At 31.4% G+C, this 23,900-nt stretch overlaps 1 protein-coding gene across 7 annotated transcripts; it reads right to left on the bottom strand.

Moving 5' to 3' along the window:
* Positions 1-8,866: 8,866 nt before the first annotated feature.
* LOC129882569 (uncharacterized) lies at positions 8,867-13,847 on the bottom strand. Of its 7 annotated transcripts, none has more exons than XR_008765799.1 (6): positions 12,098-13,781; positions 11,972-12,001; positions 11,776-11,881; positions 10,188-10,243; positions 9,438-10,105; positions 8,867-9,072 (listed from the first exon to the last, which is right to left on the bottom strand). XR_008765799.1 is itself a non-coding variant. In XM_055956939.1 (6 exons), exons 1-5 carry the CDS (start codon positions 12,117-12,119, stop codon positions 9,765-9,767), a joined length of 345 nt encoding a protein of 114 aa, XP_055812914.1. In that variant the 5' UTR covers positions 12,120-13,847; the 3' UTR covers positions 8,867-9,072; positions 9,438-9,764. The 7 variants fall into 7 exon arrangements, 3 of the variants coding, with proteins under 3 accessions (XP_055812914.1, XP_055812913.1, XP_055812912.1); XM_055956939.1 differs by having other exon boundaries at positions 9,438-9,779; positions 10,080-10,105; positions 11,776-12,001; positions 12,098-13,847; XM_055956938.1 differs by having other exon boundaries at positions 9,438-9,703; positions 10,080-10,105; positions 11,776-12,001; positions 12,098-13,802.
* Between the last annotated feature and the right edge of the window lie 10,053 nt (positions 13,848-23,900).

Here is a 23,900-nt window from a genome sequence, read left to right as displayed (position 1 = left end):
GGATATTTATATTTTCTTTAGTCTAAAACCTACCCTAATAGTATGTCCAATGCCTCTTGGATATTTAAGTTAGGACGTTAGACACCTTTTAGGACATTAGATTTTATTGTTTCTTTAGATTGTTTTAGGATTATAATAATAAATAAACTTAGGAGGGGTAGGGGTAGTTAGGCCCTTCGTAAATGATGGAGGTCGACCCGAGCAGAAAAATGATAAAAACTATATTTTGTCTTTCGATTAATAAGCCAACGCTGATCCGAAGAATATGAGTACATAAATATTTTTCATCCCATCTATTTTAATTTTTTTTTTGTTTGTACATATCTGAGGTAGTTTAATGTTAGAAACTAAAATGTCTTCTTTTAGACATCACTAATTTTTATTGCCTTTACTCTTATTTTAATTAGTTAATAATATTTATTTATTCTATATTAATTCTAACATTAATTGTTTAGTTTAAACTTAATTAAATCCCTTGAAGAGAAACCATTTTTTATGATCGTTTGTCTCATTTAAATTATCCCTCTTTTATTTAATCATTTTTATAGCAAGTCTACTACTCTTATAAATTATCTTAAAATATTTCAAAACTTATATTTCTTTCAAATTGTTTAATACTTCGATTATTGTTAAAACCCATTTTTCAAAAGTTAATCAACTAATTTTTAAATCGTTGGACAACCTCATGTTAGTGGCTATTTTAAGTGCTAAAACCTTCTTTAAATAGTAATATGAACCTCGTACCTTTTTCTCTGAATTTTAAAGACTTAAATCTATTAGGGTCTTTTAAATTAAGTTTTCTTAATTTCTTTAAAAAATTAAGTGGCGACTCTTCTTTTACTAAAATTGATTTTTTCTCTAAAAAGTTGAAATTAATTTTAAATCGTCTTTTCCGACATAAACAGTTGTAAACTGAACATTATTGTTGGTTTCATACTTTTCCTTCTTTCTAATATAATAAAAAATGACGCTAAGATGCTGCAAAAGATTAAAAATGATGTCAAGTGTCAAATAATACTTCAAATCTGTAGCAAGTGTCAATTCAGTGAGCTCATTAAAGCTTTTTCAAAAAAATGGGAGAAGAAGTTGATTCAGAAAAATGAGGATGTTCAACTAGAGTTTACATAACTAACCTCATCATTCCATGCTTGACCAGAATGTGTCAATTTAAAAAACCATTCTTTTTCTTGTACATTGCAAACACCTAATTCAAATGTTGGCTTGAAGACATTAACAACATCTGGGTACGATTTCTTTCCCCTTTAAAGCATAAACAATAAAATTTTCAGTCAGTTAACTCATTTAAACAAAAGAACATTTTTGACATATAAAATGTAATGACCCATTAGGTAATTTTGAGAACGAGTCCTCCTTCTTTCATAGAAGACCCTTTTCGTAAATTTAAGTTGAAAATTTTGGATCTTTTGGTAACTTTGGTTAATTAGTTGAGGGATAATTTTAGAGAATTAATTTAATTGATGGGTTAAAGTGTTAATTTATTTAATACCCTATACCACTTTTTTATATTTATTAAAATAGGTTAATAGGGTTTGTAAATTTTAATACATAATTAGTTTGAATAAGAAAAAAAAATTATATATATATATAATCTGATGGCTTAATGCCATCAGATGTAACGAGAAAAAGAGAACAACGACGCAAAAATGAACACAAAAACTGGAGAAAAAAAATACGGAGGAAGAAAGAAAAGAAAGGAGAAAAGAAAAATAAAAGAGGAGAAAAATATGGATTTTCATTCCAAAGCATCAAGGTAATTATTCTCATCCTTTTCATTAAATTTTCATGTGATTATGAACATATGTTTAGGGTATATTGGTGTAGAAATAACGCTGAAATAAGAAAATATGACCCTAGGATTCTTCACATAAAATCTTGATTTGGAGGTCGAATAACGATCCGTTTTAGCTAAAATTTGACATGTGAGTTTATTTTATCATGAATGAACATAATCGGAAAGAAAATTTTAGATTTGACTTCAATGACTCGGGATGACTTTTTGATCCAATTTTTTATCCAAAAATAAATATACCAATTTTTTATCCTTATGAAGATTATGTATTTGAACAGTTTTTGATCGTTAGGAAGAATTACAAAAGGCTCAAGTTTTAAAGTGATTATTCAATTTAATTGAGGTTTAACCCTAATTTTGAAATTCAGAAAATATGGGAGTTGACATGTTAAGTGGCATCAAGATTAGGAACGTGTTTATAGATTTGCTTAAATTTTTGGGTCTAGGCTAGACATATGGTAATAAGGGTGTTTTTAATTTCGAAAATCTTATTGTAATTATTTATTTGACTAGATTACATTGATTTGGAGGCCCAACAAAAAGGGAAGGCTCAAGTCCCGGAGTGATTGCTTGATTAATTAAGGTAAGTAAATTTTTAAACCTCAATTTAAGCGTGTAGATGCTTGTATTTTCGTGTTATGTGTACTAGGGAGTAATGAGAATTAGACTGGATTATTGACTGTATGATTGGCCTTAAAAATGGAGATGAGGGGTATAAAATGGTGATCTAATGACATGTATTGGTGGAATTGAAATTTTGTGATTATGAATTTATTTTGGACATGTGAAATGACTATGTTGATGTGAGATAGGAAAAATTATTGTTATTGTCATGTTATTATCGTGAATTATATGAACATGAATTGATTGCATTGGTTCTGACATATTGTGTTGAGATTGAAAATGATATGAAACAAAAGGGGTCGGGCCACACGCTCCGTGGCAGGTATTATAAAATAAAGGGGTCAGGCCACACGCTCCGTGGCAGGTATTATGAAACAAAGGAGTCGGGCCACACGCTCCGTGGAAGGATATATATATATTGAGGGAACGGGCCACATGCTCTATGGCAGGTTACATGGATAAAAATGTCCCCCATGGGTTTCGGACTGTAATCCAACGAATGTGTATCGATAAGACATACATGCATCATCTCATTGCATTGCATCACATTTTGTTGATATTTGTGAATTTGTGTTTATCTCTTTATTGCTCTATATATGCTGAGCTTGACTTGATATGATTCATTGATGAGACTATTGATGAGTATTCGTGGAATATATTATTGTTATTATTGTATAGGTGTAGAGTTAGGCTGGTTTTATGCAGGTTGTAGTTAAGGAGGTTCGATGGGAGGACAAGAGTACTTATATCTATTGAGCTTTGCTTAGTTTTAATTGTCCACTTACTAAGTACCGTATTGTTTGATACTCACTCTTTACTTCTACACTTGTGTAGGTTATGAGCCCGGACCTGCTTGATCTTCTACTATTTTCTACTACATCCGAGGCTATTATTCCGAGTGTTGAAGTAGCTGTTACATCCATCTAGCGGACACCTCTTACCCTTTTATTATGTTTTAGTCCTATTCTAGAGACATATATATTGTGACTATATTTTCTTTTGTACTTCGGTAATGTATTAGTGGCTTGAACACGTGATAACCAATCTTGGGGAATTTTGAGGTTGTTTTAGGTGTTTTCGGTTAAGTTAAATTTTGATTTATGTTTTTTTCTTTCGCATCTACTTTTCGTTGGGTATTAGGCTGACTTGTCTCAGTGGGTAGAGATGAGTGCCATCACACCCGTATTTGGGTCGTGACATAAAACAACAAACATAAATAAATTACCTCTTTTTTGTACCCGTATAAAATCACGAAGTGGCTGAATCTATCAAATCAGATACATCATCTACTCCGATTACAAGTAAAAAGGGATGTTTTATCTCGAATATTTAACGTGTTACACATAAAGTCCCCCCAGATTCAAAATGCTGTATATAAGGAGATTTAATTGACTTTTTTGGATTTTTTTCTAGCACGCTTCTTCGGTGTCGCTTTCTTTTTATTTTCATTAACAGTGGATTTCTTTTTCTTTTTGTTTTTCTCAATAGTGGCTGCCTTTTTCTTTTTCTTTTTCTCAACAGTGGCTTTCTTTCTTAGTTATGACGTTTCTGCCTTACAGATTTAGGAAAGATCTTCAGCACACTACATGAAGTCATTAAGCGTTTCAGAAGTTTTTTGACAACCCTTTGCCACATCGACATTAGTAGACACACCACTATCTAGTTCACCTTTGTTAGCTGCACTATTATTAGATTGCGCCTCAACTAAATTAAGATCAGCAGCCTCTTCTCCTATATACAAAATAAATTATTTAGTAATGCATTAAGGGGGGAGCAAGTAGAGTAACTAGAGATCAAAGAATTTTATTTGAACTTTCAAAATAAAACTAATACCATTTATATCAGCAACAATCTCAGATAAAACTTCTTCAATAGCAATTCCCGCAACATCTTCATTTGTACATAACATGAACAATTTAAAAAAAGTTGAATGAAAGTACATGAAATGTGTATTATATTTGTATTAAACCCTTCATGATCAATTTTTCTTTCAGAATTCCCAACAGTAGCAAATTTAACGGAAGCTTTAAACACTTGAGATTTTTCACGCTGAGTTGATTCTACAATTTGAGTATCATGCCCTCTTGACACATGTATTGATGCATCAACACAAGGAAAAAAATATTGTGTGTAATTAAAATATATTACAAAAAAATATGTGAATACAAGAAAAACACGTGAATACAAAATTCAAGCTTAAACTACAACTTAGATAAGTAAAAAATCTAAACAGTAAATAAATTACTAGTTAACTCCCTGCCAGCAAACAAAACAAGATATTATAGATGTATTAAGAACATAAAAGAACCTCCATTGAAGTTTAATCCACCCAAAAATGTCTCGCCAGCCTCCTTGTTAGATGATTCCTGGCTTTTTGAGTAAAAGAAATGTTGATGTCTCTCTTAGCAAACAATAAAGAAATATCCTTCAATAATTGTTTGTTGGAATTCATCACAAATTTTTTCATTTGAATAGATTGTAAGTCTATCTTCTCTTCAAGAGCTTTATGATTTTCATTCGCCTAATATATAATCAAATATAACACAAATATTAGAATAACAGTTTTGAAAAAAATAAAGTCTAAAGTTAAGTTAGCTTATACCTTTACAAGTTCTTTTCTCAACTCTATAACCTCCCTGGTCAACATATCTAAATTATGTTTTGATCCTTTCCGCTCCAATTTCAAGACTTCAGATTGGTAATCACGTGTGTGTGTGTGTGGCTACTTTGTGGAGTACAGACTTGCAACTCTTAAACATGCATAATTTTAACTGAATACAAATCGAGTAGAGCCACATTTCAATCAATTCGTCAATTACGCCTCAGAGAAAAAATTGAATACATTCCTCTATACTCGTGATAATAGAATCAGTATACTTGTAGAATCTTAATATCATATGAGCATGTTATTTAGAAATATCAGAAGGATGGTTATACAGTCAAACTAGATTCCAACACTATCTTTGGAAACAAAACAAGACAGACCTTTGGTGAAACATCCTAGTCTACCCAACTATGACTATGAAGAAAAGCAAGTTTTCACCTCTGTTGTTGACTTGAAGATCGTTGGAAATCTATTCTAGACTGGCCTGTCGGTCCTAAATCTTTCTAACTCTTTCTTGGTTTCTTCCTTACACTCTTAACTAAAGTTTAGAATATTGTTTCTTGATTAGTTCAATAAAAGTATAGACATGTTATAAAGTTCTGTCCAGGACATGCCTCTAATCTGGTTCTAATCTAACCTACCAATATATCTATCAAAACGAAAATATCCAACCTAATCATTTTATGAAAAAAATAAATAATAAGGAACAAACTTGCCTTTAACCAGGAAACTAAGCACATTCAGCTAGAGAAACAGGTAATTCTCTTCTAATTCAACTTTAATGTGTGTGTAATACACATTTTAGTTCAAAGTTTAATTTATTTTTGTGGTGTACAGATCACTGAAGACCTTTTTCATTAGCTACAGGTTTCATTCGTCTCTAATTCTCTACTAATTCAACTTTAATGTGTGTGTAATAAACATTTTAGTTCAAAGTTTAATTCATTTTTGTGGTGTACAGATCACTGAAAACCTTTTTCAATTAACTACATATTTCATTCATCTCTAATTCTCTTCTAATTCAACTTTAATGTATGTGTACTACATTTTAGTTCAAAATTTAATTCATTTATATTTATTTATTTAAAAAATAAATAAATTTCAACACAAAAGATCTAACAATTCCTAGCAAAACTCCCAACAATCACTGATATAATAAACTTGACCAAATAAATCAAATACACAAATTTTTTCTTCAACATCTAGAACACAAGTTCAAAACAATAATAAACTAAGAAAATACACATAAACAGATTGAAAATGTTATCAGTTAAATAATGTGTTGGTAGAATGACATACCGGATATAGACTCTTCGGCAAAACCATATTTTTGCACAATCGATTTCCACTTTTTGGATTCTTCTCCTGAGCAACTGTAGGTCTCACTTTCTTTGATTGAAATTGAGGAGGTAAATCCTCAAAATCATCATGACTGTCAATAAATTTCTTAGATGCTGATGCAACATTAACTCGTTTTCTTTTCGATTGAGATTTAGAACTCAACTCACTGATTTTTTTCTTACTTCTACCGCCTTTTTTCTTCACATGCAATGCTTGGAAATTTTGATTAACCTCACCACCAGCTTCTTCTGGAGATTGATTTGCAGATATTCTCAAACTAAAAGTAGGACCAACATTCACTTCATCACTGCCGGTTGAATCAACAATTCGAATTCGTGGATTTCTTCAGGAGATTTCTGACTTTCCATTACAATTGTACACCTAAAATCTATAAGTTTTGTCTAAAACAAACAAAAAGATGAAGGAATAAGGGAAGAATGAAGAAAAGATGAAGGAATAAGAGAAAGAAACGAAAAAAACTGAAGAAAAAACCTTAGAGAACGAGAGAGATAATGAGCGCCCTTTTCCTTTTCGTCAAATAAAAAAGTATATAATGTCTTATTTAATTAAAGTATGTTTAAAAATGATAAATATTTTTTAAAACACAATCAATTAAGTAATTTTAACTATATTTATTCGCATAGTTTCGTGTTTGAAGGAAACTTTCAAAGTTTCATAATATTTAAAATTGTTATTCCTTTTCTTACGATCTAACACTTCTTCCATAGTTGTTATATATTGATTTATTTATTTATTTTAAAATTGTTATTTTTTTTCTCACAGTCTAAGAGTGCATTCAATAGTTGTTGATTTGTAATAATATTGTAAAAAGTTAGTTAAATTATTTGGTCTCATAATTAAAAATATTTATTTTAGAACTTTAAAAATAATTAAAATCTTTATTTAATTTAGTTAATAAATCATAATATTAAACACTTTTAAATCTATTAAAATTTTATCTTACATAAAACAAATTTTACCTAATATTCACTTTAGCATATTAAGAGAAAGACAATTTATTTTTCAATTATTACAAGATAATTTATTTTATTATTATTACGTTTAACATTAATTTATTCTAAATCCTTTTTCAAATCATTCATTGTTTATGTTCTTAAAGAATGTGCAAAGTGCCCATTAAAAATAAGTGAAAGTGAACGAAAATTAAAAAAGAAAAAAAAGTGACGTTACAGAACAATTTTCACGTACTCATAACAAATTAAGAGTATTGTATCAACTAATTCATTTTACGGAGTTTTTTTCCTAGCAACTATTTTCGTCGTCCATTTTTATTTATTCATTATATTATAATTTTTTTTTAATTTTTACGTGTTTACTTTAGAAAATTAAGAAATAATTTATTGTTTAATTCCTAATTCACTCTTATGATTAATTATAGCCATTTGTCTACCCATTTTGCAAAATATTAAATTTATTATATTAAGAGAGTGATAGTAAAATTATCACTCTATTTATTATCTTTTAAGAGATGTGCTAAATTAATACTGAACAAGTAGAGATATAAAGAAAGGAAGTAGAAACTAAATTCACCTATGAGAGATTCTAGAACTAAAGTAATTATAATAAGCACAGTTAAAAAAATCAAAAAAGAAAAAGAATTACTATTTTTAAAAAAAGGAATAATATGACATGACATCCTATTAAGAGCATACAGTTTGCACATTCTTTAAAATCTTAAAAGATAATGATTTAGAATAAATAATTAATGTTAAATGTAATAATAGAAAAATATATTGTCTATATCTTGATATGCTAAAGTAAACAATTAAAAATGGGAAATAATTTAGAATGAATAGTTAATACAAAAAGTAAAAATAAAAATTATTCTCTTGATATGATAAAATAGATAAATACAAATGCAAATTTATTTTTTAATATAATAATAAAAAATTATTAAAAGTAAATGGAGTTAAAAATATGACATGGCATTTTAACAACGATAAAAAAACTTTTTTTTTTTATCAATATGAAAAAGTTATAAATTTTTATTGGGTATAAAATATAGATGGTTTAAAAGAAAAAAAAATTGCTTAAAAAAAGAATAATGTGACATGTCATTCCATTAGAAGACAGAAAGATGCTTTTATTGTGTCAAATATATTTTGAAAAAAATAAAAATAATTGAATGATATTATAGTATTAAGAAACACAAATTATATTTCTAAGCAATTTTCAAACACGGAGTCGTTTAGGAAAATTACTCTGATTTTCTTCAATAATTCTTACACGCTAAAAGCAAACGAACAAAACAAGTGGACAGATCAACAGTTTCTCCTGTCGGTGAGTCGCGGCTATCCTTGTCCGACATTGATAGTCATGACTTTGAGATACAACCACAAGCCACACATTTCACATGTAACTAGATAAGACCTGTCCATGCTCACGCATGGCCCCAACAGTATGAATGTCCGAAACTTTGTGGGGGTGCTTTACGATAGTTAGTCACACAGAATGTTACTCGAGAATTTGAGATCGACTTAGTTATGAGCATTTAAATTTCTCCCATTTCCAGATGAAATAGTTCATACAAATATATAAGAAAGTCAGAAGCACTGTAAATACTATTTGGACAAAGACGATCTATATACATTTCTCTCAACACGGCAAGGACAAAGCAAGCATCTAGTTGTTCCTCGATGCAGCTTCTATTAGAATGTACCCTTCTCATTCTCTGCAATCAGCAAAAGAAGATCTATTAGTATAAATCACAACTGCTATTAGAATGGTTCATTTTAGTGACATGATTGCATACATTTTAAGTCAGATGGATTATGTACATACTCCTAGTGATTACATGAGGAATATAATTAAGAGAAAAAAGATCTTATGAAAATCAACCACTCTTCCCTAAGTCAATTTTGATGAGGCAGAATCTTAAATGAATTAGGGAAGATCTCAAGAAAAGATGAGCTTTGTAAATATTTTAAATGGGAGAATTAGCGGTACTTTCAATAGTACTCAACAATAGGTACCTCATTAGGCTAACAAATCCGAGGACACAAATAAATGGAATGAGCTTTCGAGTAGAATTATTACCAGTTTTTGATGCTTGGTTTTAAATGTTGGAACCTTTTAAGCACTTTCGGGGTTGTCCATGCAAGAAAAGGCAAGATATGTTTTGTACTGGAAAAAGCAAGATATGTTTTGTACTTTTAATTCTGTTTGTGTCTAACTCCCCAACACCTGCGGCAGCCTTGAAGGCCACTGTTTTAGCATCAGCAGTTCCATCAGCCACTCCAGCTGCCAATAATGTAGCTTCACCTCACCATTGGATGCACCTTTTGCTTCCTCATTAGCACATTCTCAAGCCATCAGAAGTAAGCAAGTGGAGTCAATTATAAAACTTACAGTATGATTTCTTCCTCAAATACTAAGAAACTGGAAAAGAAAAACAAAATAGAAATGGACTTGAAAAAATAGTGAAAAGTTGGATGACATATGATGCAGAAACAGATTTCCTAGTTCATCAGTGCAAAGTCAGCTCATTCACAATCATAGAGACTCCAAGCCACCAGTAACTAAACTTATGATATCGATGTATAATTAAACGTACACAAATCAAAGAATAAATGGGGAACAAATTAAACCAATACAATTGGAAAAACAGATCAACATGAAGAAATAAAAGCGAAAATTGTCTTCTTTGAAGATGTGGAGGGAAGAATGAAAGACGGTTACCTTGATACTTTCTGATTCTTTAAAACCTGTGGAAAAGGAGAGTTGAAACGCACACCATGGAAAAAATCATTCATATTCTAAGAATGCGAAAAACCAAGTTGAATTTACCTATTACAGTGAACAATGTTCCGTTTCTCCCTTGAGCAACTCTCACTTTGAAAAACCTGTGCAATCAAAATTGTTTGGGAATTATATTTCAACTAAATAGTTTGTGATAATGTTATGCATTAAATGAGATACTAAAGCATACAAAATATACTCCACAACCTGAGTCATAAGATCAACCAAAAGTCTATATCAGCAAGTAAATGAACAAAGCGCTACTTTAAGTCTTATCAATTTCAAATTAATTCATTGAGCAGCAAACCTAAAGGGGAAATCAAGTAAAAAAAAGTAGAGGGGACAACCTCCTCTAGTAAAGACTTTCAGCTAAAGTACAAATAACTACAGAATGATTTCTCAAGACTATTGATTACGAAGATCTATCCAAACTGGCTCAATGACAGGGCTAAAAGATGCCGAAGGAGTAATATGGTGCAGACAAATTTTTTGATATTGATAACAGGTTGTAAGATAGGCAAGCCAAACACCTGTGAAGTTTAGTAGGTGGTCGAATGTTGTCTCCTTGCATTCCAGTGGGATTAGTACCAATCTTGTAGTTTCTTGCCCTTCGATTTTTGTTAATACACATTGTACTCTTCTTCGGTTATCACATTAGTTTGTTGTGGTTAATGTTCCTTTTTTGAATGTTATGTAGTGATTTTGTTATTATTTGCTATGTTTGCCTTGCGTCTGTATGTTATTTTTTAAAATTGCTTTGTTATGAGTTATTTGAGTCGAGTGTCATGACCCGCCACTTGATCATGAAGACGGGGGAAAGATCTAGAGTCTTGGAGAGGTTAATAGAAGGCTCTAGAATGTCCAAGAGAATTCTAGAAGAAGGTAGAGGAACCTAGAGTCTTGGAGAAGTTAATAGAAGGCTCTAGAATGTCCAAGAGAATTCTAGAAGAAGGTAGAAGAACCTAGAGTCTTGGCTAGGTTAGTGGAAAACTCTAGATTCTTGTAGAAGCTTGTAGAGAAGTCTTGAAAGACTTGGAATTCTCTAGAGTGTGTGGAGAGTTCTAGAGTAGGGACTTCTTTGTAAATATGGAAGGACTTGTATAGTAATTTTTATTTACACTTAAGCCCCTTAGGAGTAGTATAAATAGAAGGGGCCATTCATTTGTAATCCAGCTAGAAATCAAGCAATCAAGTATTCTTCCAAGCAATACAAAAGCCTTCTTCATAAAAGCTCTCTTGTCTTTCTTACAATCTAGCGTTCCCTTAGCGATCTAGTCTTAAAGGCTTACTTGAGCTTACAAGATCGTGAAAGATTCGTGAGTAAGTTGTCAAGTGCCGCACGGAAGTCTTAGTGTGAAGTCTAAGTCCGTGACACGAGGGTCTTTCGAAATTAATCTATCTACCTTTAAGAGTCGGGATAAGGTGTGCTTACAGCCTACCCAATCTCCCCAAGCCCCACCTGGTGGAATTACACTGGATTTATTGATGTTGTGTTGTTGTAAGGCATGTAATGCATTCTTCAGTAAAGAATCTTTTTAGAGATAGATAGAGGAACAACTTAGATAACAGAGTCATGATTTTATGTGTACAACAGAGAAATAACACAAAACTAACAAGGAAGATAGTCAGATGATACCTCATTAAAATTTTGACAAATGAGGCCCTCTGGCTTTGATTAAACTCCAGTACTCTGAATGATTTTCCTTTTCCTTCCATCAAAGAAAGTGGTGCGAAAGAGTCCACTGCCAGAGTGAAGAACTTTTCCTTAGATACTATCAAGTATCCTAATTGATAGTATATTTTTAGCAAGTCTAGTTGAAATGTGAAATTACATGAAGACTTCATATTTGAACACGGGCTCTCTGCATTCAAGTTAGGGCATTATTTCCGAGTGATCTTTTAACATCTAACACTAACCCCATCAATTGAATTATAATTTGTAGCAAACAACTCTTTACCTTGAATCAGAATTGGAGGCATTAGATCATTCCAAATCAATACTCCATGAAAGTTCAATTAGATATTCACATGACTTAAGATTTGTATTGCGGCAGCAGGAATACAACATAAACTAACGTTCATGGATGGAGATCTTCAAATATCAAACATTAAATCAGAATGGAGTAGAAAAAATATCAGAAGCATCAGATGGGTGTTATTGAGCATCCAGATAGAAAGCGATAAAAGCAGATATAATGCAAATAGATGGAGAAAATATGGAGCAAATCTTACCAGATTCCTTTCTTCTTGCTGGTGCATTTGCTGGAACACCTCTTCCTGGTATCTATGTTGCTCAGACTCTTCGTGTCGGGTACTCCAAAGATGGTGCATTTTAAAAAAATAAATGATACAGGTGCGACAATAATTTTGTAGAGTCCGAGCAACATAGCCTGCTATAACTCTATTGCAACTACTAAAGTGGCTTATGCAAAATAAGGAAATTTTGAACATATATGGACTACTCGACTTTTCTATCCTAAAAAACAAAGTTCGCAGAATGTTAAACTTGTTCTTCTCTGCTACTGCATGTGCATTGCACACTAAATGAACCAAACAATAAGTCATGAAAAATAGGATTGGGTTCTCACTCTAAGCCAGTACCAGTAATTTGAAAAAACGATAGATGTCTAGCGCATTCACTCGTTTTGACTTTCTGATAGGCTAACTCACATGTGGCGCATTCATTCGTTTTTACTTTTTGATAGGCCACTCACATGTAGCACATTCACTTGGTTTTTCATATTTAGCTTTATACCCTCTTATATGAAGGGGAGCCTTCGAGTAACTGGTAAAGCTGCTGCCAGGTGACCAGGAGTTCACGGGTTCAAACCTTGGAAACAGCCTCTGGCAAAAATGCAAGGCAAGGCTGCGTACAATAGACCCTTGTGGTCAGGCCCTTCCCCGGACCCCGCGAATAGCGGGAGCTTTAGTGCACCGGCCTGCCCTTTTACCCTCTTATCTCTCCAACTTCCCTTTCAATGTCTTTCTTTCAATTGCTTCTCTATCATGTCTTTATTTATTTGTCTTACTTTATATTGTGTAACTCCTCCATTTCTTTCCATTTATTTATTTCTTGGCTTTTTTCGACAGTCACAGATTGTCATTTATAGGACTGTAAGCAAGGAAATTCTTAACTTGCGATTAAGTTTTATTACCTAGAATATATTAGATATTTACTATTTAGACGAAAACTAAAATGCATGAAGAAAGTCTAAGAAAAACTATCCAAGTACCAAGAAAGCAAGAAAATTACCATAACTAACAAAAACTGGCAAAACTAAGGTGAAAACAGAAAGACCCATATTCATGACTCAATAATGACGATTAGCATCAAACACGAATCACACAATAGCTCGAGAAAAATTAGAACATGGCGAGATCTATAATTTCAGTCTCAAAAAAAAAAATTAGTTCTCGTCGAAGCCTAAAACCTGGGATTCAGTAAGCCTTAAAAATGAAGAGAAAATTGAGGAGACACCTCCAAATCAAGATTTTGATGACAGTTGAGATTGAGAAAATAGAGTAATAAAATTCACACTGAAAAAGACAGAGGAAAAAAGAATCAAACTGAAGGAAGCAAAAGGGTAAACAGAAGCGTACCTTTTTTTCTTGCAAATTGTTAGTGGGAAGAGAAGGGTTGCGTATGCAAATGTGAAGTGAAAGCACGTGGAAATAGAAGGCAAACAGGTGGAGTAGGTCAATAGGTCAACTGAGAAGGGAAATTACAAGCACACCCTTGGTGGTCCGAAGAAACCATCACACGTGGAGAGTATTAATTGATTTGGTAGTACCAGGAACTCCCTCTTATATATAGCCCGTTTGGATTGGCTTTAAGTTGGTCAAAACTAACTTAAAGTCCCTTTTTAGCTTTTGGATGTGTTTGTCTAATGCTGACTTTAAGCCATAAAGTTCTTAAAGTCAGTCAAAAATGAAAAGTTAGGATTTCTAACTTTTTTTTTCCAAAGTGCTTAAAGTCATTTTCTTTGACCATGAAAATTACTTTTATATCCCTTATATTATAACTAAATTCCCAAACTACTTTTTTTTATTCTTTTAACCCTAAAATTCACATCATAAGCACTTTTATCCAAACACTCAACTGCTTATTTATAAAAATAACTTTCAGCACTTCAAAGTTCTAAAATCACTTCATACATAAAAGTTACTTTTTTTAAGCCTATCCAAACGGGCTCATAGTATAGATATATTATGAAACTTTTAAAAATTATGCGGTCCATTAGAATAATAGCTACAAGTAGTGTGTATATATATATTGGTTTAGAATACATGCGCTACACGTATGTGTTATGATAATATAAAAGTTTTGTATATAAAAATAATAAAGAATAGATTATAATAGATGTAATAACATGTTTATTTAAATGAAATTACAATATATGCAATAATATAGTAATTTAAATGAAAAAATATATATTTTTCTAATTTTAGTATATGTGTGTTATTACACATATATGTCGTATCAATTCATTAGCACTAATATATACAAAAAAATAGATTATTGAAAAATAACAATTAACGCTAAAAATGAAAAAAATTATGTATAAGGCTAATACTACGATAAATACAATGCCCCTAGACCTCACTAAGCCTAAATCTAAACCTGAAGTTATGTCATGTCATATATTATTACCTCTCCCAAATACTTTTTTGGTCTATATCTATTTTTCCTCATATCCATTATATCCAATCTCTCACATCTCCTTTTATATTTTTTTTATTGATATCATGTGAAAAATGTCATAATAACAAATAAGAAAAAAGTTCAAATATATCATCAAATTATTAGCAAACTAAGAAAAACAAAAGAAAACTCACCTGTTAATTACCTTTTACTATCAGTTTCCAAAGTCAAAACATGTGTATTTCAAGAATCACTTCAAATTATATTGTAAATAGAAAGAAAAAAAAGACAAAAAAAGTATATATATTATTAATGTAAAAACTGAGAAAGATGAAAAGAATAAACATGTTGGTTTTTTTATTTTTCTTTACAAACAAAACAATGGAAAGAAAAAATCAACTCACATTATGTCTTGCCTTTGCGCATAGGTTCTTCTATATATGTGTTTTTTTCATTTTAAGTAGGATATTATTTATTTCCTAGATTATGAATAGGAGTGTTTTGAAACCAACCCATTTTATAGAATTTTTTGGAAGTAGGTTTTTTTCAAATAGTATTTCAAATGACTTCATGGTTTTAAAATGGCCCATTGTATCACCTTATAGTATCATGGCATTCTATAAGGGAAATGTCTTCTTACATTGACTTATGATTATCACTATAGTATTTAAGTTTTCACGTGACTCCATTATGGTTTCCAAATTGCATTGTAGTGGTTCATGAATTACTATCATGATTTAATTATTTACTTAGTATGTTTTCTAACTTGATCAATTGCACATTATGATGACATGCATTGCATTGCTCACATACTTAGTACATTTAAAGTACCAACGCATACTCTATTGCATACATGATATCACAATGTAGGGACCAACATTGCTCCACATTCTTCTCCACATGGCTAGTTTGATCGTTGAAGGCTATTTAGTTGGTGAGTTCCCATATTCTAGGAACAACATTCCATTTCTTTTCTTGCTTATGACATGTATAGACTTTGGTTATCTTTTGGTATTTTTGATACTACATTTGAGGTGAGCTAGGGACATGTCTTATCCCCCACCAAGTGTAAGAAAGGTATCGTTGGACAAATAGATGATGTTTTGAAGTTGTTAATGACTCTTGTTCTATGATATTTCCCTTAGTCTTGTTTCCCTTTTCATTTCTGCTTATTTTGAATGTCATTACCTATGAAAAACTAAATAAATGCTAAGAGGCTTGGGTGAGGTACCTCCGGGTGTCTCATTCACCGTGTTGCGTCTAGGCCTTAGGCTTGGGTCATGACAGTGTCCCTCCCAAAAGAGAATTGATTTTGGTATTCATCTGCTCCCTAATACGCAACCTATCTCTATTCCTCTCCACCGAATGGCCCTAGTGAAATTAAAGGAGTTCAAAGAAAAATTAAATGAATTATTGGAAAAAGGATTCATAAGGCCAAGTATTTTACCCTGGGGTGCTCCCATGTTGTTTGTGAGAAAGAAGGATAGGTCGCTTCGGATGTGCATAGACTATCATTAATTAAACAAGGTGACTATTAAGAAGAAGTATCCAATTGCTTGGATTAATGATTTATTTGACCAATTGCAAGGGGCAAGTCATTTCTCAAAGTTTGATCTCGGGTTTTGCTATCATCAATTAAGAGTAAGGGAGTGTGATATTCCCAAGACAACATTTCGAATAAGGTATGGTCACCTTGAGTTTTTGGTGATGTCATTTGGATTGACGAATACACTGGTGGTGTTTATGTATCTAATAAATAGGATGTTAGAGCCCTACCTTGATACTTTTATAGTTGTTTTCATTGATGATATCTTGATTTACTCTCAGGGTGAGGGAGAACATAAGGGTCATTTGAGAATTTTGCTCCAAACTTTGAGGGATAGAAAATTGTTTGCCAAGTTTAGTAAGTGTGAATTGTAGTTGAAAGAAGTGGCTTTCCTTGGTCACATAGTGTCCGGAGAGGGAATCAAGGTTGATCCTAAGAAGACAGTGGCAGTACAGAATTTTCTTAGACCATTGTCTCCTTTAGACATTATGAGCTTTTTGGGTTTAGCCGAGTATTATAGAATGTTCGTTGAAGGGTCCTTTCCCATTTCATCTCCTTTGACGAGATTGACCCAAAAGAAGGCAAAGTTCCTATGGACAGATGAGTGTGAGAGGAGTTTCCAAACTTTGTAAGATCGACTTACCTCCGCTCCTATCTTGACTCTACTAGAAGGAATAAAAGTCATTGTATAATGTGATGCTTCGAGGGTCGATTTGGGTTGTGTTTTGATGCAAAATGACAAGATTATTGCCTATGCTTCTAGTCAATTGAAAGTACATGAGTGTAACTACCCTACCCATGATCTTTCTTTTGCGGCCATTGTGTTTGCTCTAAATATTTGGAGGAATTACCTCTATGGGGTACATGTAGATGTATTTACCTATCACAAAAGTCTCCAATATATGTTCACACAAAAGGACCTCAACCTAAGGCAAAGGAGGTGGCTTGAGCTCCTCAAGGATTATGACATGAGTGTGCATTATCATCTTGGTAGGGCCAATGTTGTTGCCGATGTGCTTAGTAGTGTGTCTATGGGGAATGTGGCTCATGTTGATAAGGAGAAGAGGGGTTGGTAAGGGATTTTCACTGGTTGGCTAGATTGGGAGTGAAGTTGAGTGGTTCCAATGATGGTAGCGTATGTGTGCAAAGTTGATCCAAAGCGTCTTTGGTAGTAGATGTTAAGTCTAAATAAAACCTTCACCCAAACTAAGTTGAGTTGAAGAAATTGGTGAAAGAGAAGAAAGTAGAGGTCTTTTCAGAAGGGGGATATGGACCACTTCATCACCAAGGTTGGTTATGTATTTCGAATATGGATGGTTTAAGGGGTTTGATTTTGAAGGAGGCTCATAATTCTTAATATTGTATTCATCCCAGTTTGACCAAAATATATGTGGATCTGAAGGAGGTGTATTGGTGGGGTGGTATGAAGAGGGACATAGCGTGGTCAAGTGCCCAAATTGTCAACAAATCAAGGCTGAACACCAAAGGTCGGGTGTCCTAACACAAGACATTGAAATCTTCACTTGGAAGTGGGAAGATGTGAACATGGACTTTGTAGTAGGATTGCCTCATACTCAGAAACATCATGAGTCAATTTGGGTGGTTGTTGATAGGATGACGAAGTTGGTTCACTTTTTATCGGTCAAGACTTCTTATAGGGTAGGGGATTATGCTACATTGTACATTCGAAATTGGTAAGGTTGCAGGTGTGCCATTGTCAATTATTTTGGATCGTGGTACCCAATTCACTTCTCTTTTTTGGAAATTATTTCATAGAGGACTTGGTACTAAAGTGAAGCTAAGTTTCACATTTCATCCTCCAACCGATGGGCAAGCTGAGTAGACAATTCAAACACTAGAGGACATGTTGCGGGCTTATGTTTTGGAATTCAAGGGAAGTTGGGATGACCATCTACCACTTATTGAGTTCGCTTACAATAATAGCTACAACTCAAGTATTAAGATGGCACCGTTTGAGGATTTGTATGAGAGACGATGTAGGTCTCTGGTTGGTTGGTTCAAAGTAGGTGAGATGACCTTGTTGGGTTCTGATTTGATGCTTGATGTTTTGGAAAAGTTGATAGTCATTAGAGAAAGGTTGAAGGCAGCTCAAAGTCATCAAAAATCCAATTTTGATACTAGGAGAAGTGATGTTGAATTTAGTGTGGATGATTGGGTATACTTAAAGGTTTCACCCATGAAGGGTTTAGTTCAGTTTGGCAAGAAGGGAAAGTTGAGCCCTAGGTATGTGGGGCCTTAAAAAATCTTGAGACGTGTTGGCAAGGTTGCGTATGAGTTGGAGTTGCCAATTGAAATGGCTATGGTTTAATCGGTATTCCATGTGTCTATATGGAGGAAGTTTATAAGTGATCTAAGTTCTATTTTTCCTTTGGAAGTAGTGAATATTGAAGAAAACTTAACCTATGAAGAGGTTTCGATTGAAATTTTGGACCAGCAAGTCAAGAGGTTGAGGAACTAGAAAGTTACATCCGTTAAAGTCCTTTGGTGGAACCAAAAAGTCAAAAGCTCTACCTGGGAAGTAGAAGCGGATTTGATGGAGCGATACCATCATCTTTTTCCCTCTACTCAAGCCTAAGGTGTTATGCCCTATTTTTAATCGAGGTTAGATATAAAGCACAACATATGGACTCTGAAAAAGATTAATTGTTGTATGGAGTCGCCACCTAATTTATTTAGGAAAATAAGGAAAACCTATTTGATGCATGACCTGTATGACTCACGTTTCAATCTGCGAAAAACCAGTTTAGATTCTAGGTAAGGGCTTACATTATTCCAAAGGGAAGGTGTTAGGCATCCTTCGAAATCCACAAAATGTGATACCCAGCTAGACTTAATTCATCAAAAAGGGAGGAGATAAAATTATTATTTGCAAGTATAACAAACATATATATAAAAATATATACACTAAAATTGTATAAGAATATATGTATAAAAAAAAGTATGTACTAAGTAAGTAAAGTATATTATCACCAATTATGTGTAGAAAAATATGAGAAAGGTATATGTATATAAAAAAGATAGTTTTTATGCAATATTAAAAGAATAGCCCTTTATTCATATGAACAAAGAACTCTTTTATCATATGAAAAGAAAAATAATTTTGAATATCATTTGCAGAAAATATCTCCGAATACATGTACAGACACTTGGTAAAATATTAATAATGAATAAATTATTATCAAAATAATTTTAAAATATGTGTGTATATATACTACAAAAAATAGAATTCTATTTTATAGTAAGCTCAGAGGCGTAACTGTAATAAGTGTTACATCCCTATTAGAACGTCATGGGGATCCGTAAAAATCAATTCAATTGTTCAAAAGAGATTTTAAAAGAAAATAGTTTAATTTAAGGAGTCACCATAATTTTAGGATAATTAGAAACCATTCAATTATTTAAAAATGTCTACAAATTCAATGGATCCTAAGTAAGGGGTTCAAGTTATTTCAAAGGGAAGGTATCAGCATCCTTCGAAATCCACAACTGCAGATCCCAGCTAAACTCAGCTTTTAAATTGAGGAGATGAAAATATTGCGCAAATATGTAATGAAATATACATAAAGAATAAATTAAAACAATAATATAAGGAACGGCTTAATGTTTGCCTAACGTCAATAATATACACAATAATAAATTAAACATATTATTCGAACTTAATTCGAATAGCTTTCTCAGGAAGCAATTCTGAATACCTGTAAAAGACTTAATAAAATTGTTAGTAAGGAATAAATATGATGATGATGATGATGATAATAATAATAATAATAATAATAATAACTAAAAATAAAATCCGTCTTATAAACATGGAAGGCCTTGGAAATCGACGGTAATTTCTTCATCGACCTATTAGGTGTAATCTCTATTTAATATGATGAATTACAATAATAATTAAAAATAATAAAATTATTTCAATAAAATGGCGTGAAAGCCATGACAACCAATAATTGATGAAACAATCGACATAATAGAGACAACATATAAGATATTTGAAAAGTGAAACAATAATAGCGTAATTAATAACATAATAAGAAATACACTAGATAAAAGATGTAAAATTCAAACCAACAATAATAATTCAACAAAAAAAATAGTAACATAAACAAAATAACAAAAGAAAAAAAATAACTAGTGAATATTTACATCATCAAGCACCAACACCCACAAAAATAAAGGTACAATATGACAAAAAAAAATAAGTGAAAAGATTTTATCAATTAACTTAAACACATGATAATATAAAAAATAAAATAGTAATACTAAAGTTAATGACAAGTGAATCAACCTAGCTTTAGTATATCCTACATAATCAAAAAGAATAAAAACAATAATATCAACATCCATTAAATAAGAAATCATGTATTAAAGAAAATAAATTATTACTAATCATCAATTATAATCCTTTGATGAATAAATATAGTCAAAACAAATGAAGTTAAACTATTAGCAAAAGTAGTCAAACAAAGTTAAAAATAGATACAAGATAACTATAAATAAATAAAGTATACACTAATCATCAATTATAATCCACCAACAAACAAAAGTGATGAATAAATATAGCCAAAACAAATAAAGTTAAACTATTAACAAAAGTAGTCAAACAAAAACAAAATAATAATTTTCACTCAACAAACAATAGATATCACTAATAGAGAGATATAATGGAGACAACAATAATAAATTAAAAAAATTAATAGAAACAAATCACAATAATTATATCTATCATCAAACAAAGTAGATTAAAACTATCATATCTTTTAAAACAATCAATTAAAATAATCAAAAGCAAATATATATGACAATAGATGTCACTAATAAAAGATATGATGGAGACAACAACAATAAAGTAAAAAAAATAATAGAAACAAATCATAATAATTATATCTATCATAAAAGAAAGTAGATCTATAAACAAAAAAAATAAAAACAACAATGAAAAAAAATAATAAAACAAAGGAGAGATAGAGTTGTTACTTGTTAGTTTTTTATCGGATTTACCATCGCGATAGCTAGTTGTTGTTTCCCAAAGATGGAGCTACTCCGGAGGTTATTGATTTGACACTATTGGACTTTGTTTTAGCTTGCAAAATATAACGTAAAATATAAACTTAAACTAAAATTTCCGTCTTTTTTTTTATGAGGAGGCCTCGAAAATCGACGGAAAGATTTTTTCATTGGCCAATTACAATTTGAACTATATATAAATTTGAAGTAATATTTCATATTATCACTTAAGGCTATACAACAACAACAACAAACAACAACACTTAAGGCTATCAAAACAGTAAATCCGACCAAAAATGTACCTCATGTTGTACCTAAAATTTGAAACTCCAAACGGCAAAGCTAGACTTTATGTCCTTCATGAAAGTTGTAGATATATGTCTTAAGCTTGCAAAAAGAAAAGAATCAGCACAAAATACATTTTGTACAAAAAGATATGATCAAAATACTAGCGGTTGTACATGCTGGAATTTTAAATAAAAATCTGGACAAAACTTGTCCTATGTTGCGTCCTATTTTTCGACCTAATAACTGCCGATCTAGGCTCCAACATAAACATAAAAGTTGTAGGTACGTGTTTCATCTTTCCAAAACATATTTATTTACTAAAAACAAAGATCTATACAATGAGATACGTCAAAATTACTAACAGCTATGCAGTTTCAAAAAATCAAATTTGATTTACTTACCACAAGGGAGGAGTTGCTTTGTTCTAGATGAAAGGACAAACTTCTTTTGAGACTTTTTGAGGGAGAAAAAGAGAAGATAATGGAGAAAGTGGTATATTTTTTAGGAAGAAAAAGAGAAGAGAATGGAGAGAGTGGTGTGTTTGTGAGGGAGGAAAAGAGAAGATAATAGAGAGAGTAGTATGTGTTAGTCTTCTTTTGAAAGAAGAAAAAAAAACAAGATTGACTTCCTTTTTCTTTTTGTAGGATTAGTCAAAAGGAGATGGATGATTGGAATCAATATTCTAAATTAATAACCAATGAAGTAAATAATAATATTATTTATATAATAACAATAATAAAATTTTAAATATTATACCAAATGTAAGCTCAAACATACAATAAATAAAAATTTAAAGAATACACATTTAATTAAATAGCAATCGAAAAATGGGTTAAAGTCGATCAAAATTGGATGTCAACACTAATTTACGAAATAATTAATTAAAATAAAATATTTTTGAGATTATTTTTGAATAATGATAAAAAGTAATAAATTATTATATATAACTATATATATCATTCAAAAATTATAAAATGACAAAGTTATTTTAAAGTATTTAAAATATTTTTTTTTTGGATTTTTAAAAGATTAATTATTTCAAATTGTTTAAAATTGGAGAAGCTCGATGATTAATTTGCATTGTGGAGGATCGATGTCAACATGGATAAGAATCCTATTATTTACGAAACTAAGAATGCTTATTCATAAATTATAAAAATAATGAGAAAACAAATTCATGAAAATGCTAAAAATAAGGATAATTATAAATAAAAAAAACTAAAAAAAATGTGTAAAAACAAATATTATATTTTGTGTTATTTAACGATCATGTAGCCCGAAGACGTTAATTTTGAGTACAGAGAGCCAAAATTGGGTGTCAACATAAGGTATTAAGTTTTCCTTTCTCAATTACTTGAAATCCTGGCATTTCAAATTTTCTTGTCATATGCATGCATAATTATGAAATATATTTTGAATGATATTTTAAATTGCACTAATTATGGGTTGTTGGTTTTCACTCTACTCTACTTAAGCTAAGTCTTGTCTCATTCTAGGACGAATGTTCCCAAGGGGGGAGATATTATAACACCCCCTAAAACGTTGTATGTGGAGTTTTAATTCTTGATTAAAATAATACTGCTTCTGTATTTTGGGCATAACTCTTCATAGGATGGTCCAATGTAGGTGATTCAATTTTCTAATCAACCTCGACATCATTTTCTACAACTTTCGTGAGACCATATCTTAAGATTCAAAGGTTAAGTAGGTCAAATAAATTAATTTTTGCAAGACCTAGTGTTGTGAAAAAATAGAGTATTTGTAGATGAAAAAGCATATCTTGCTATAAGATGATCCAATTTAGTTGATTCTTGAACGGCATGAAAGAAGACTTCATGTGGGACAATTATATGAAGATACCAAATCCTAATTAGGAAGTTATCTTGTTCAAACGTAGCTCCAAAAAAAGGGTATTCCATAAAAAAAGAAGATTCATCTCACCAACCATGGAAGATCTGGATCCATTTGAAATCACCCATGGCATCACAATCCTCCATTGGATTTTCAATCTATAATTATTTTATTTATTGTTAGGTTTCTCCTTCACACCTATAAGTATCTATCTTATTTTCTCATTTTGTTCAACAAGCTTTATCAAGCAAATCCTCTCTATACACTTCTTTACTCATTCTCAAATATAGTTTTATTTTTTAGTAGTAGAAATACTATTCTGGTGATTCATATACTTCAGGTAGTACACAAAATGCTCCGGCAAGGTGAAAAGTCTAGGGTTCAAAACTATTCATTGGTTCTTTGATTC

This window comes from Solanum dulcamara, chromosome 3, assembly GCF_947179165.1.
Source record: "Solanum dulcamara chromosome 3, daSolDulc1.2, whole genome shotgun sequence".
NCBI lineage: Eukaryota > Viridiplantae > Streptophyta > Magnoliopsida > Solanales > Solanaceae > Solanum > Solanum dulcamara.
Note: the sequence above shows the minus strand (reverse complement) of the source record. Positions and strands in the feature narration are given on the sequence as shown.

Excerpts from the sequence above, each read along its gene's own strand:
- LOC129882569 (XM_055956937.1), bottom strand. The coding sequence starts at position 12,119 with ATGCCTCCAATTCTGATTCAAG. Across the intron at positions 12,002-12,097 it reads GCCTCCAATTCTGATTCAAG|AGAGCCCGTGTTCAAATATG; the intron begins GTAAAGAGTTGT and ends ACTTGAATGCAG. Across the intron at positions 9,704-10,187 it reads AACATTGTTCACTGTAATAG|AATGTGCTAATGAGGAAGCA; the intron begins GTAAATTCAACT and ends TGATGGCTTGAG.